The sequence below is a fragment of the Cydia fagiglandana genome, chromosome 6 (genome assembly GCF_963556715.1).
Source record: "Cydia fagiglandana chromosome 6, ilCydFagi1.1, whole genome shotgun sequence".
Lineage (NCBI taxonomy): Eukaryota > Metazoa > Arthropoda > Insecta > Lepidoptera > Tortricidae > Cydia > Cydia fagiglandana.
This window is the reverse complement of record NC_085937.1, coordinates 19,544,695-19,560,529: the sequence shown is the minus strand read 5'-3', so window position 1 is coordinate 19,560,529 and position 15,835 is coordinate 19,544,695. Positions and strand designations below refer to the sequence as shown.

The 15,835-nt window shown below is 34.8% G+C and overlaps 1 protein-coding gene across 1 annotated transcript in view; it reads left to right on the top strand.

The window, feature by feature from the left end:
* The first annotated feature begins 6,507 nt into the window (after positions 1-6,507).
* The window catches only part of LOC134665385 (lens fiber major intrinsic protein-like), a 40,187-nt gene continuing 30,859 nt past the window's right edge, over positions 6,508-15,835 (top strand). The window contains exon 1 of the mRNA XM_063522316.1: positions 6,508-6,603. Coding sequence (XP_063378386.1) covers positions 6,591-6,603 — 13 coding nt within the window. The 5' untranslated portion in view covers positions 6,508-6,590. The remainder of the gene's footprint in view (positions 6,604-15,835) is intronic.

The window sequence follows — 15,835 nt, the reverse complement described above, 5'->3', positions numbered from 1 at the left end:
TTTAGATCAGTGCTCCCTTTGTTATCTAGCGGTTTAAAAACCATTGGAAAAGAAACCTTAGGGGCAGGGGTTGGTCTGTTATCTGATATGGTAAATTCTCGTCCTATGGATAGTTCCATTCGATCACGATTTAAGGAAGCGAGCGCTAACCTAAAAAGAAAGGCTGATGAAAAAATTGATTCTCTCATGTCAGGATCTGGGTATAAAATGTCGAATAAAAGAAGAGAACCGCTCATTACTCGAAAAGCATCGCGACGAAGAGGAAGTAAAAATAATAATAAAAATAACGATATATTTTCAAGTTAAATAATGTCATTTCTACACAATCATTCATGTGAATGTGCAAAATCAGAATTAGATATATTTGCCCTTCCATCAACTCAAACAAGTATTGAAAGCGGACATTGGATTCATTACAAACCAATTTCATCTTTAAGTGATGATGGCCCCATTGAATTTCAAGTACCTGGATCAGGAGATGACTACATTGATCTATCACACACAATGTTACATATTACTGCTAAAGTGTTGAATCAAGATGGGACAAAATTAAAAGCAGATGCCGGAGTTGGACCCACCAATAACTGGCTACATTCCCTTTTCAACCAACTTGATGTATATTTAAATCAAAAACTCATATCACCCCCAAACAATACATATGCTTACCGTGCTTATATGGAAAATCTTCTCAACTATGGACCGGCAGCCAAAAAAACCCATCTTACTTGTGGGTTATGGTATGAGGATACCCCAGATTTTATGGATACCGTTGACGCCAACAACAAAGGATTTCAGAAAAGACTAGAATTTATCAAAGAGAGTAAGCAAGTGGAAATGATTGGACATTTGCATGGCGATATATTTAACCAAGAGAAATTCTTGATAAATGGCGTTGAATTGCGTATTAAGTTAGTCCGATCAAAAGAATCGTTTAATTTAATTTGTCATCAAGATAAAAAATTTAAAGTACAAATAACAGATGCTAGTCTCATTGTTAGAAGAACAAAAATTAATCCTAGCGTTTTGTTAGCCCATCAAAAAGTATTGGCAACAACGACTGCGAAGTACCCCATTACGAGAGCAGAAGTTAAGGTTCTCACAATACCATCAGGGGTCCAGGGTAAAACATTGGATAATATATTTCTCGGACAAATTCCTAAACGGTGTATTATTGGATTTGTATCAAATTCAGGTTTTAATGGAAATTTAGCTTTGAATCCATTTAATTTTCAAAACTATAATATGAATTCATTTAGTTTGTTTGTAGATGGTCATGAAATTCCTTCTAAAACATTACAACCGTCATTTAGTTCTGGTTTAATAGCGGCGGCATATCACACCTTATTTTCCGGAACTGGTATTCATTTTCACAACGAAGGTAATGGAATAAGTAGAACAGATTATGGTGGAGGTTATTGTTTGTTATGTTTTGATTTAACCCCAGATTTATCTGCTAGTTCAACTTCACATTGGAATCTTGTTAGACATGGAAGTGTTCGGATAGAAGTACGCTTTGATTCGGCTCTAACTAGCACCATTAATTGTATCGTTTATGCAGAATTTGATAACATTATTGAAATAAACAAAAACCGTGATGTATCTGTAGATTATAATAGTTGAAAAACATAATTATATAAATACAATGTTTTCTTTCGTTTACTTTATTTTGTTGTAGTCATTGTTTGCAGCATCATCAAGACAAAAATTGTTATTAATTAAGTAATTATGGATACTAATGATATACAATTTTGTATGAAGAAATTAAACCCACTTTTTGAAACAAATGTTTTTGCTGCTAACAAAATACCTATTTGGGTCGATCTACCTGTCTTTATTGTTAGTAATTTGGACCCTGACACGAAACCAGGCTCCCACTGGGTTGCCATACACATTGATGTTACTGGTATAGGAGAATATTTTGATTCCTTCGGAAGGAAGCCTTCAGGTTACCATAACTTATTTTTAAAAAGAAACACCAGACAGTGGTTTTTTAACAATAAACCTCTTCAAAACCATTTTACTTCAGTTTGTGGTGAATATTGTTTAGTTTATTTGTATTTTAAATATCATGGAAAAACTATGAAAGATATGCTAAGTTTGTTTTCTGATAATTCTGTATGTAATGACCTTATATTAAGGAATATGTTTAAAACATTTTTTGTGAAATAAAATAATACGTGTACTTAAATAAGATTTTTTATTTTTTCATATAATACAAAGACCATTCTAAACTATACTTTTTTTTTAAATTTTATTATTTACAAAATATTTCTTAACATTCTTTGTTACTTAAAAACGAGACGACACAAAAAAATCTGTTACATGGAAAATGTACTTAAGGAGAGGTAAAAAATGAGAAATACGTTAACACAATCATTAAGCTACTACTATCATTAATAATTATAACTATCACTGTTTCTTATTATCTATAAAATATTTCACACTACTGTCCTTAGAAGCTAATTGCTTTGTTATGTTATAAATAATATTTCGCGTATTTTGTAGCTCCAAATCGTCTTCCAACGCAAAATATTTCAATCTGAAGTCCGCATGCTTCCAGTGTTCCATGGGTGGGACGTTTTTAATTGTTTGCATATCATATATCTCGATTTTAATCAAATGTGATGCATACGCCCCGTCGTCTTGTCCGGATGATAAGTTTGCAACACCGTCTGGTGAACTTTTGCTCACATTCGAAGACCGTTTCACAATTTTGGGTTGCTTTTTAGGTCGTTCAAAGAAACTATCGATATTGTTTCCTGAACGTTTCTTTGCGATGGCTTGTTTAACTTTGAAACCAAGCGTACCCTCTTCATCGCTTGATTCGTCTTTATTATTATCCGGGTAGTAATAGTTCTTGAAAGTATTTTCAGTGAACTGAAACAATATAAAACAATAATTTACACACTGTCTACGATCTTGATAATTAAAACACAAAGAACACAAGTGAAAACAAAACAAAGTAAGTTACGGTAATAAAAGACATACTTACATCCATTGTTGGGTCTTTCTATAAACACTTAAACACTTCACTGTTGAATTAACACTATATTTCTATATACTGCAATAGATACAAGGAGCTCTGATACAGTGGACTGCCACGACGGTAATACTTACTCAAACTCATTTCTCTTCGGCTTTTATACTGTGTCACTATGACCAGGGTACAGTACCGTTAAAATCATGTCTCAACAAGTTCATCTAATACATACGCTCTCTTTACTAAAACCCAAATTCAAAAGCATAATAGGAAACAATAAATCCATTGTCGGTATAAAATATAATAGATGTCTATCAATAAAGCAATTATGCTGTTATAACAATGAATAGCAACGCACAAGAAATGTTGACGTATTAGACTAAATCATGTTGAAACCAGTTGACACGTCTCGTTCCTTTTTTTAATCACACAAAGTAACATGTCTCAACAAGTTCATCTAAACAGACGTTCTCTTTACTCAAACCCAAATTATAAAAGAATAGGTATAGGAAACAATAAATCCATTGTCAGCATAAAATATAATAGACGTCTATTAATAAAGCAATTATGCTGTTATAACAATGAATAGCAACGCACAAGAAATGTTGATGTATTAGACTAAATCATGTTGAAACCAGTTGACATGTCTCGTTCTTTTTTTTAAATCACACAAAGTAACATGTATCAACAAGTTCATCTAAACAGACGTTCTCTTTACTCAAACCCAAATTATAAAAGAATAGGTATAGGAAACAATAAATCCATTGTCAGTATAAAATATAATAGACGTCTATCAATAAAACAATTAAGCTATTATAACAATGAACACAAGTGCACAAGAAATGCCTCACACGCCTCGTTATTTTTTTAAATAATAGAAAGAAACAAGTAACTACGAGTTTACTTTATATCGGAAGACTAGGTGAAAGTAGTAGAAAGGTAGTTAGAGTACCTATGCATCACAAATAAGTACCTATCGCTAATACCTATTGCAAATAGCTGTCGCTAATACCTATTGCAAAATACCTATCACAAACACCTACAGTATACACACATAAAGAAAGCATGAATGGAGACGTCGGTGGGTTAAGGAAAGGGTCCAGGCAGGTAGTATGCTCGGTAACACAATAGCGCGCCCGAGTCGAGATCGAACAATAGAAAAGGGTCGATAAGCCTATTGTTACCGTGGTGAACAAGGTGTATTGTTTAATTAGCGTATTTCGTAAGTCCCTGAAGGAGGCGCCGGGCACTGCTGAGACCTAGCGCAATCAATTCAAATGGGGGGCTATTTGTTTTTTTTTTTTTTTTTTTTTTTTTTTTTTTTTTTTTTTTTTTTTTTTTTTTTTTTTTTTTTTTTTTTTTTAGGTTCAGCAGGGGCGGTGGCTCGGCCTTGGGGTCAGGATCGGGGACCACTGAGAGGCGGGGCCAGAATCGGGGAATACTTTCTACTCACGTTAGACCGGGCCGTGTCCGGGCCGGAGCTTTGGGCGTATCGTTTGCTATGGGAAACATCACTGTCATGTCATAGAAAAGTAAGCGCCGGAAGCTCCAGCCCGGACACGGCCCGGTCTAACGTGAGTCATCCTTAACTCAGTGGCGGTATATGAGATTGATTTAGGGCGAAAATTTCAGTCTCTACTTATAAATTCCGGATGGTATTTAGACGATATAGTGGAGGGCGATAGGTTTAATAAAAGTAAGCATTAAAAAATTGTAATTGTTTAATAAATAACAATACGTAAACATGTCAATTCTAACGCTCATACCACACCACGTTCACACACACCGACATAACGACATGACGACCGGTCTGGCCTAGTGGGTAGTGACCCTGCCTGCGAAGCCGATGGTCCTGGGTTCGAATCCCAGTAAGGGCATTTATTTGTGTGATGAACACTAATATTTGTTCCTGAGTCATGGGTGTTTCCTATGCATGTAAGTATGTATTTATCTATATAAGTATGTATATCGTCGCCTAGCAACCATAGTACAAGCTTTGCTTAGTTTGGTGCTAGGTTGATCTGTGTAAGATGTCCCCAATATTTATATATATATATTTATAAGTATTAAGTAAGTACTTTGGAATTGTATTTGTCTATTTATAAACGCAGGTCATAATCATAAATAAGTCGTCTTTCCTAAATAGTCTCACAATTTTTAACCGACTTCAAAAATGGTGGAGGTTATCATTATCAAATCTACTTATATGTTATTTTTATACCTACGCACATAAAATAAGACAAACATCTGGATTGAGATAATAATACCAGTAGCAACTATAATTAGGTACCTACGTAGTACGTATTTCTCAAAACATGTTGAGTTTATATGTGACGTCCCACGGGTAAAGGTACCTTATGGCGGATGGCGCTTATGCTATTATTACCGCCGCTCCAATATTATTATGGCGCTATGCGACGTAAGCGCCAGCCGCCATAAGGTACCTTTCTTCGTGAAACATCACATATAATCGCGCCTATGTCACATCTGGATCCGAATATATTTTTTTACGTTTTTTATACATGAACAATTTTTGTTGATAACGTAGAATCCGTCTAAAAAAACAGTTCCAGTACTGGGCTATACAGGATGTTTGGTACATCGTTTGCCAAATTAAAACGGCAAATAAGTTGAGTCATTTGCTATCTTCTCAGGCCTAGAAATTTTTATTTTTGTGCAAATTTTTTTTTCACTTCTATGATAGTTTTTCGTAAATTACAAATTTTTACTTGCGTAGTAGTAAGTTTTCAATTTTGTTTTTCTAGGTATGAGAAGATAGCAAATGACTCAAGCTATCTGCCGTTTTAATTTGGCAAACGATTTACCAAACACCCTGTATACTACTGCGAAAACCGAAGTTCGCAAATTGCAGACATCTTTCTCTGTCACTCTAATTAGTCTAATTACGCCTTAATTGGAGTAAAAGAGAAAGATACTCACAATTTGGTGTGAATTTGTTTTGAATGAATACCTAAAGATACAGACTATATATAGGGTTACGGATCTCCCAAGAACTCTTGACGTTTGCGTAAAGCTTTTACTTTTAGCCCTTCCGCTTTTTGATAAGATTACAAAAGTTACACAATTTAGAAGATACAGTAGTTTGGCCGCGTCGGCCATTTCCGGTAGCTGTGATAAGGCCCCAGTGCCCGTATGGTTCTGTATCAGAGAGGTTACACTTTGGACACAGGGCGGACACGCCATACATCAAAAATCATTTGCGTTTACATGTGTGCGCGGCACGTCTGTACACGCGTCATTGTGTATGTATAGGTACGGCCTGATTCGAACTTTAAGATATAGGTACGTCAATAGATCTAGAAACGATATGGGTATATGTCAGTGTAAAATGTGACGTTTCTTCAAACACAAACGTCACTTTTGACACTGTCACATCGAATCCATATCGTTTCAAGATCTATATTAACTGACGTATCTTAAACTTCGAATCGGGCAGCCACTAGTTTCACGTCCAAGCGTAAGCTGCGTAAGCGCGTTGGTCAACTTTTGTCCTCCAAAGATTAGGCGGGAGGCTGGGCGCCGCCCGCGCATGTAGCGCGCACGTTACATCACAGTCCGCGTGCGACTCTCGGACGCGCCACACGCCACCATGCCGCGAAACGGTCAGTACCGGTGTCCGAATTATTTACGTATTTTGTGAATAATATTAAAAATAATGACCGGCATAATAGTGAAAATTATATAGGTCATACACTCGTCTGTCGGTCGTCTCTACGAATGCATGTATTTATTTTGCGAAAATTGTGAATTGAAATAAACGTCTGAATTCGTGAACTGGCATATAAAATATGGCCGGTAAATTAATGCAAATTATTCGTAGCGTACAATAAACTGACACTGCCATTCATATATTTTATGTGAAATCTGTGAATTAAAAAACCTACAGTCAAATTATTTACGAATGTGTGCATGTCTAATAAAAGTAATAAAACTACTGGTAAATAAGTGGAAACTTCAGAAGCCAGAGATAAAGATGTACCGGTCCGCCCGAGACACACAATGTTTTTCATCACACTTGTGAGGAAAAAGGGGAATAAATAAAACTTCTACCTAATTTCGTACGTACATTAGCCGTAGATCGAAATTTAGGATTTACGGACCGCGTCACCCCGCAAGTGTGATGAAAAAATACATTACAGCCCTTGTTCGAAATTTAGGATTTACGGACCCCGTCGCCTACGTGTAATAACACATGGGGGCCGATTTTTGAATTTCGTGTGGGTCTCTTCAATATATCTCCACTACTAGGCATTTAAATTCTACTAATAGAACTGAAAAAGACTGTGGTTAATACCACAAGATTCCTAATTTCTATTGCTTCTATTTCAAAAATATAAATTCGCCGTTTTTCACAAATTTTTGAGTGACTAAATCGAGCGCTCGAAGTTCAAAAATCGGGCCCCTGTTACAAGCTAGTGTGATGAAAAACTATTTACATATTTAGATGTCCACTAAGTACCGGTGATTTAGTGGCAATTTCAATAGGTCAGAGGTCTAAATGGACCGTCATATCGTGAATTTGATTTCCGAAAATGGCGGCTTATAAAACCGAATATACCAAACTAGCTGTTGCCCGCGACTTCGTCCGCGTGGAATCTTATCTCCAACATATTACATCTTTAGTACCTATAATTTTCATATCCAAGCAATGTTGAAATTAAGTATACTTTTCTTTTTTAGCAAGTTGTATGAAGTTTTAAGTCAAGTGGATTTTGATGTTGGTTGCTGAAATTACTTTTCTTGTATTCTCATAATAGGTAGGTAACCTATGCCCTTATACAAAGATTCAAGTTCCGCATTCCGCACTCACAAAATATCTGATCTCCATACAAACTTTCAACCCCTTTCTCACCACCTTGGGATGATTTTCAAAAATGCTTGAATTAGTTTTCATGTTTTTTAATTTATTACCTTTTTTCCAAAAAGTTAAAGTTCCTAGCTTAAAATTAAATTTACACCCCAAGACGAATTTTCATCCCCTTTTTGGGAATGAAGGGATTGAATTTCCAAAAACGTTGCAATTACTTTTTTTTGTAATCGGCTGTTATGCCTTTCTAAGAAGTTTCAAAACCATTTGTAATGGATTCAAACTTTCAACCCCTTTTTAACCCTGTTAGGGGATGAATTTTACAAAACGCTGAAATTACTTTTCCTGTCTTCTAATAATATCCCTAAATACAAAGATTCAAGTCCCACACTCGAAAAAATGTTTGATATCCATACAAACTTTCAACCCCTTTTTCACCACCTTAGGGGTTGAATTTTCAAAAACACTGAAATTAGTTTTCTTGTATTTTAATAATATATCTTTTAACGAAGTTTCAAATTCGTAGCTCAAAAGAAAACTTTAACCCCATACAAACTTTCATCCCCTTTTTAACCCTGTTAGGGAATGAATTTTACAAAACGCTGAAATTACTTTTATTGTCTTCTAATAATATCCCCAAATACAAAGATTCAAGTCCCGCGCTCGAAAAATTTTTTGATATCTATACAAACTTTCAACCCCTTTTTCACCACCTTGGGGGATGAATTTTCTAAAACGCTGGAATTAGTTTTCTTGTCTTTGAATTTGATACTTTTTTACAAAGTTTCAAGTTCCTAACTTAAAATAAAATTTGCACCCGAAGACGAACTTTCATCCCCTTTTTAACCCCCTTAGGGGTTGAATTTCCAAAAACGTTACAATCAGTTTTTTTTGTAATCGGCTATTATGCCTTTCTACGAAGTTTCAAAGCATTTGTAATGGATTAAAATTTTCAACCTCTTTTTAACCCTGTTAGGGGATGAATTTTACAAAACGCTGAAATAACTTTTCCTGTCTTCTAATAATATCCCTAAATACAAAGATTCAAGTCCACCACTTGAAATTTTTTTTGATATCCATACAAACTTTCAACCCCTTTTTCACCACCTTAGGGGATGAATTTTCAAAAACGCTGAAATGAGTTTTCTTGTATTTTATTAATATATCTTTTTACGAAGTTTCAAATGCCTAGCTTAAAAGAAAACTTTAACCCCATACAAACTTTCATCCCATTTTTAACCCCCTTAGGGGTTGAATTTCTCAAAATCGCTTCTTATCTCTTATACACTTTATAAATGCAATCTAGTGTGCAAATTTCAACTTTCTGGCTTTTGTAGTTTCGGCTCTGCGTTGATGAATCAGTCAGTCAGTCAGTCAGTCAGTCAGGACACTTGCATTTATATATATAGATAGATTATTTACATACCTATTTGTGCATGACCACTAAAATATGGCGGCAAATTAATGACAATTTTAATAGATATCTCTGACCCTCTAGCTATTTTGTTAAAATCGTTAGCTAATTAATTAATTAATTTACTTTATTTATTTAAGATAACATTGGGTCCATCGGTGATAGAGTCAGACCAAGAAAAGTCTGCAGCGGATTTGATAGCCCACGCAGTGCAAGTATTATTTTAAACGTCAAACTTCTATGAAATTATGACGTATAAATAACACTGGCACTGAGAGGGCTATCACAATCGCTGCAGACTTTCCGTGGCTTAACTCTAGTTCATTCTAGCCTACGTTAATACTTAATAATAAACATACAAAGATTTTGTCTTTTGGCTTTTAGACAAGTGAAAGACGTAATATGTATATCACGCGTATTCGGGAAACGAGATAATCACAAGATCTAGAAACGATATAGAGATCAACTAGATTTACATTAGATATCGACTAGATGTGACTTGGATGTCTAAGTCATAACTTGTCGAAATCGTTCAAGAGGACCTCCAGAATCGCGGAAACGTCAAATTTGACATATCTATCTTGTCGAAATCGTTCAAGAGGACCTCCAGAATTGCGGAAACGTCAAATTTGACATATCTATCTTACAAATATCTTTAAATTATCCATATCGTAACTTGTTGAGGTCTAGTAGAGATCTAATACATTTTCAGAATCGAGCCGATGGTTGCTTATGGCAAATTTATTAAGTATTTGAGAAACTAAGAAAAATGGCTTACAGTTTATTATAAACAGTTTTGTGGCATATTTAAAAAAAAATGAAAGTAATTACAAAGTCGTCAACACTGGGCAAATTATACTTATTTACTCCATGCATAAAGCAACGATGTATGTGAAACATGATATCAACATGAAAGACTATGTAAACTTATGTGATGAAAACGACAGTCAGACGGATACAAGGCGAAAAAATCAAATATACATGAAAATATACATGTAGTAAAAATACACGACTCGTGTAAAACATACGCGTCATAAAGGTATAGTTATATTTCTGGGTGTAGTTTACTTTTAGTTTTTTCTATAAATAAAACTTGGGTTTCGTGAATTTTTTATTTTATTTATTTCATTGCATGTTTGAGAAAAGCACTATACATACCTCGGCGGGGAATGGGGTTGCCCGCCTCAGACCTATCCTATCTATAGTCTATATGTCTTCGGCCGGCAACCCCTGTCGGTAGTAATGTACTATACTTAGACTACAATGGTAGGTACTACATTAATTTTATCAGTCCGCGATTAATGCGAATTAAACACAAATTTTATTACACATTCGAAATAATTAGTTGTCTATGTTACGGTGTGCATAAAAATATTGAAGCTGCGGCACTGAAAATAATCACTACACCTTATAAAAACAGTCCCGCGCCGCGTCTGTTTGTCTGTCGGCTCGATTCAGAAAATGAATTAGATTTCTACTAGACTTCAACAAGTTACGATATGGATAATTAAAAGATATTTGTAAGATAGATATTTCAAATTTGACGTTTCCGCAATTCGGGAGGTCCTTTTGAACGATTTCGTCAAGTTATGACTTAGATATCCAAGCAAATATCCAAGTCACATCTAGTCGATATCTAATGTAGATCTAGTTGATCTCTAAATCGTCTCTAGATCTTGTGATTATCTCGAAATCCGAATAGGCCTGTGTGTTTTTTTGTCCGGATTTTCACGAGGTTTTCAATAGAGTGATTCTTGAGGAAGGATTAGGTGCATATTTTGTTAAGCTTTTCTGTAACCAGTACGAAGCTGGGGCGGGTCGCTAGTTTGAAATAAAAAGGAAGACAAATGTCGTTAAATAAATACATAGCTTTACCTACATATTAGTTAAATTCTCACAAACCTGAACACTATACACCAAACTAAACACTATTCATTACTCATTTCATGTTATTTCAGAATGTCGTTTTCAGTGTTGCCAAATCGGATTTTGAAAAAAATGCTAGAATAATGTCTAGATTATGCCAAAATTATGCTAAAGATTTTTAAAATATGCTAAAATGTCACTTGAAATTAAACACTTAAAACACATACATTTTTAAATTTTGCCACCTTTTTCTACAGATAAGATCTGCTTGACCAACTTTATATAGATTGTCGACGTCCATCCGTCCACAAAAGTCAAAATTCATATAAAAATATGAACCACATAAGGCGATGGCGCATATTGTTGCTGCCAAGTTGGTCAAACTTGGCTTAGACTAAATTATACTAAAAAATATGCCAGATGCTAAATGGAAAATTTTGGTGCCAAAGCGAGTGAAAATATGTCAGATCTGGCATCATTTATGCCAAGTTGGCAACACTGGTCGTTTTAGAATGAGAGCGTAACTTCCATTGTATGGAAGCGCTTTTTGGCGGTGGCGGGCATGAACAAAACGATTTACATGAAATAAAAACAGATGTAGCATATAAATATGTAGGTATTCTAATCAAATAGAAATTGTAACAATGCATGTCTATCAACATTTATTAAATTCACACAAAAGATTTCAGAATTAGATTAGATTGTTTTATAAACAAAGTAAATTTAATCACTAATCGATCTAATCAGTGTCTGGAGATACAACATAGATACGGTCAAGAAATTTACATTCAGTACCATTTCAGCGTCTTTCATTTTGATTGCCACTGCGACAAGGTACGAAATGGTACTGAAATGAAATTCTTTGATTGTACCTTCCAAATTTTTGATAGTCATCTACATAATTAGGCAAACTAGTATTATGTATTACATAACGGTAATTATCATGAAAATGTAGGTACCGTACATTAAAAAAATGGTTGTCTGTAAAGTCGGTTTACGGACGATAATTTTGCGTGATAACGTCATAAGAAAACGTGGCCGTAACGTTACCATGGAGATTTGTCCACAACGTTACACTTTTTCGTGCATGCTACCGGTGTTCATCGATTTATCGCATTCACCGCCAGGGGGCGTGGCCTAGGAACAAACTCAACAAACTTGTATGACGGTGAACGCATATGTGCGTCGGGGGCAATGAATTAAATTAAAAGACGTTATCACGTCAAAAAATATATTTATTTACAAATCGTTTATACCTACATTACACTGAGAGAAAAATCATCACGAGGAATTAAAAAACAGTGCTGTACTGGGGGGAAAAAATGAAGTTTTAGTAATAATTATGGACGTTTCACTATTTCTGTAAAGTTTATTTATTTCTACAAACAGCTCAGTAATCCCAAATATAATTTCAACAAACAGATAATAGAAATTGCAAGAACTAATAGAAATTGCAAAAGTCAATTTGTTCCTATTAGTTAACTCTCTCTCTCCTTGTCCCCGGATTAAGTTTATTTTTGTAATTCTAAGTGTATTTTTGTTGTACTTTTCTCTCAGTGTATTTACGTGAGTGTTTCTGTGATGTGCTAACGGTACTCAGTGTGAAACTTATCGCAGACGGATTACCATCCAATACCCGGCATTCAAAGTCCAAAATAACAATTGAAATTCTAATGAAACAATTGAATATTTACTCAATTCGCGATCGACACTAACTTAGGCAACAAAAAGCAACAATCTTAACTATCCAGCGGTGGACCTTATGCCTTTTGTAATAAGGTTTACGAACTGCCAGTTAACAGTCTGGACGATGGTACGAATAGTACAGTTATTTAATTTTATTCACACTTCGCACATTCACATATTGTAATCATTGATTTAATTTAGATTGGTCTCTTTCTATTTCTACAAAGACGGTTAGAATACAAAACTATTTTTCACGGCGAAATAGAAATGTTTTTAAAAGGTATTTTTTCTGCTGAACTTCTTAGATGCGCCGGTAAAGTAATGATAACATTCCATTTCTGACCGCAGCTGCACGACTGGTACTGAACGCGTCGCTGTTATTGTTAATTTCCATAGTAAAATGAATAGTATTGCAGCTGTCGTTGGAAATGGACTATCACCCTAATTCTAATTAACTTATTTTTTTTTGATAAATGACAATAATGTTCCATTCGTGCTCTTTCACGAAACGATTATCAGAAAAATAATGTACACTTATACGCGAATTATACACGTAGGTATGATAAATAATAATACGAATATTGTTTAATGAATTCATTTGATAATAATGCTGCGTGCGAAGTGCGTAGGTATTAAACGACCATAGAATGTTAATGTCACATTTGCGTATTGATTAAAAATACAAACTGGTTTTATCTTTTTTGCTGTTTCAAGTGTTCAAATTAAATGCCTAGCTAAACTGGAGTTAACTTGAAACCTTAATAAGTTTCTTGTCAAAAATTTAATCTTTCCGGAAAAAAACAGATGGAAACTGAAACGGTGACCGAAGAGCTGGCGGCTTCCTCGCACAACGTATCAGCATTGCGATACAGCGAGGAAATGCCGCCAGCATCCTTGGTAATATGTACAATGCCTCAAGGGCCTATTTTAGGTTTAAGCTAGTTATTAATTACGTATTTGTATATATTTTGTAAATAAATAAATGACACTATAGAAGGCGTGGCTCACTCCGCGATTTCGTCGCTTTGCTCCAGGTAGCTAAAAGTACCTATATACATCCGTTCCACCCCAATTTTGGGGAAAGCCATAACCGCGCGTGCTGTCGCCACCTAGCGGCCACATCTGTGCTGATCGTAACAGACGCGTTTTGTTAGAGAGTGAGTATTCTGTACCTAGTACTATTATTTATTCTGTGACTATAGTAAAAACAAAATCGAATTAGTTGAAGTTCAATGTACGATATTATTTATTTATACCCGATCACGGTGCTGTACTTTTTTATAAATGATAACTGTAATCTTTATCTGGATACGTCGGATTGATATTGATAATTTCACCCTTCACACACCCAATTCTGATAAGACTGATAAGGTATCTTTTGTTGATTGAGTAAAAGTAGCAAAAAGTAGCGTGGGACGTGATTTTAACTGACCCTCTTATTGCATTTCTGATAGTGATAAGAGTTATAATAATAACCAAAATAATTCAGTACGAGTAAAACGAAATCAAAATGTAATTGTGTCACAACAGCTATATTATTAGGTACTCGGAAACTATAACATATATTTTAATGAAATGTAGAGTACCTATGTGTATTTTGTGTGCCGCTAGATAAAATTTAAAAAAAATAAATTATTTAATAATAATAAGTAATAATTGTCAGTTAAAAGTTGACGTCAAAGATATCTATCTTTACACTTTTGCACCTAACTACTTTTAGGCGGAAAATGTCTAAATATCTTTGGGCCCGATTCGGATTTTGAAATAGATATCTTTTGGACATCACCAAGATACGATAACGATATGTTTAAGATCTAACCTGACAAATTTGACATTTGCGCGATTCTGGAGATACTCTTGAACGATTTCCACAGGATATGAAAATGAAAATGAAAATGAAAATGAAAAATGATTTATTGGTTACACAATAATACTTTTTAACTGGAACTACAACAAGAACCTTCTTTTAAGTAAACAAATACTTGTGCCAGAAGGCTCCGCTCTTCCATTTGTTACAAAGATTTACCATAATTCTCTAAGTCTTAATCTTATACTTAATATAGGGTAAGATACTTTAAATTAAAAACTAAATCAAATTTTAATACAATTTACCATGCATTTTGACAAATTTCTAATTAATATGCGTGTGTGCGTATGCGTGCTAGTGTGTGTGTGTGCGTGTGTGTGTGTGTGTGTGTGTGTGTGTGTGTGTGTGTGTGTTCATGTGTCTATGTGTTGTTTTTATTATTTATTTTATTTATTTAATTTTTAGGCCAAGCAATAAGAAGTTATAGAGGGAAATGCTAGGAACACAATTTTTGACTACGTAACTTTGTTTGGACTAGTTAGGAGGTGAACATATCAAAAGTCCCCGGCCGTAGCCCCGGTGCTGGGGGGTAGAGGGGGGAAAGAAGGTCTCATTTTTCAGTTTTTCACTTATATCTTGGAAACTTTGCGTCTTAGCGACATGACTACTAAGACAAACCAAAAGCTGATAAAATTTGTTACAAGTTTTATTCAGTCAAGTTTTCCGATATCTTGAATAGTTTTTGAGATATCCGCTCTTGAAAGTTTATTTAGGGCTTTCAATTTTATCTTGATATCTACATTAGTGACGCTGCTAGACCGTGTTTGGTATCATTTTCGTATAAATCGGGGGTGTTGAATTCAGTTTTGGTATCACATTGACACCATTCCTAAGAAAAAACATATAAACGTTAAACAAATACCTTTTTTTTTTAATTCCTCTTCACGCTTAAACCGCTCAACCGATTTAATTGAAATTTGGTATACAGATATTTCGAGTCCCAAGACAGGACATAAGATACTTTTTATCTCAATAATCATCCTTTAAAGTTGTGAAATAGAGTATGGGGGGAATTCAACTTCGTCGACGAAACTGAATTCCTGAGGTTAATACTGCTCAAGGTAAGGTTTGAAGTCATGTTTGGTATCATTTTCATCTAAATCACAGATGTATTCCGTCCTAAATTTCATCTAAACCGGTTCAGCGGTTATTGACTCCCCATACAAATTTCCACCCCACTTTTCACACCCTCAA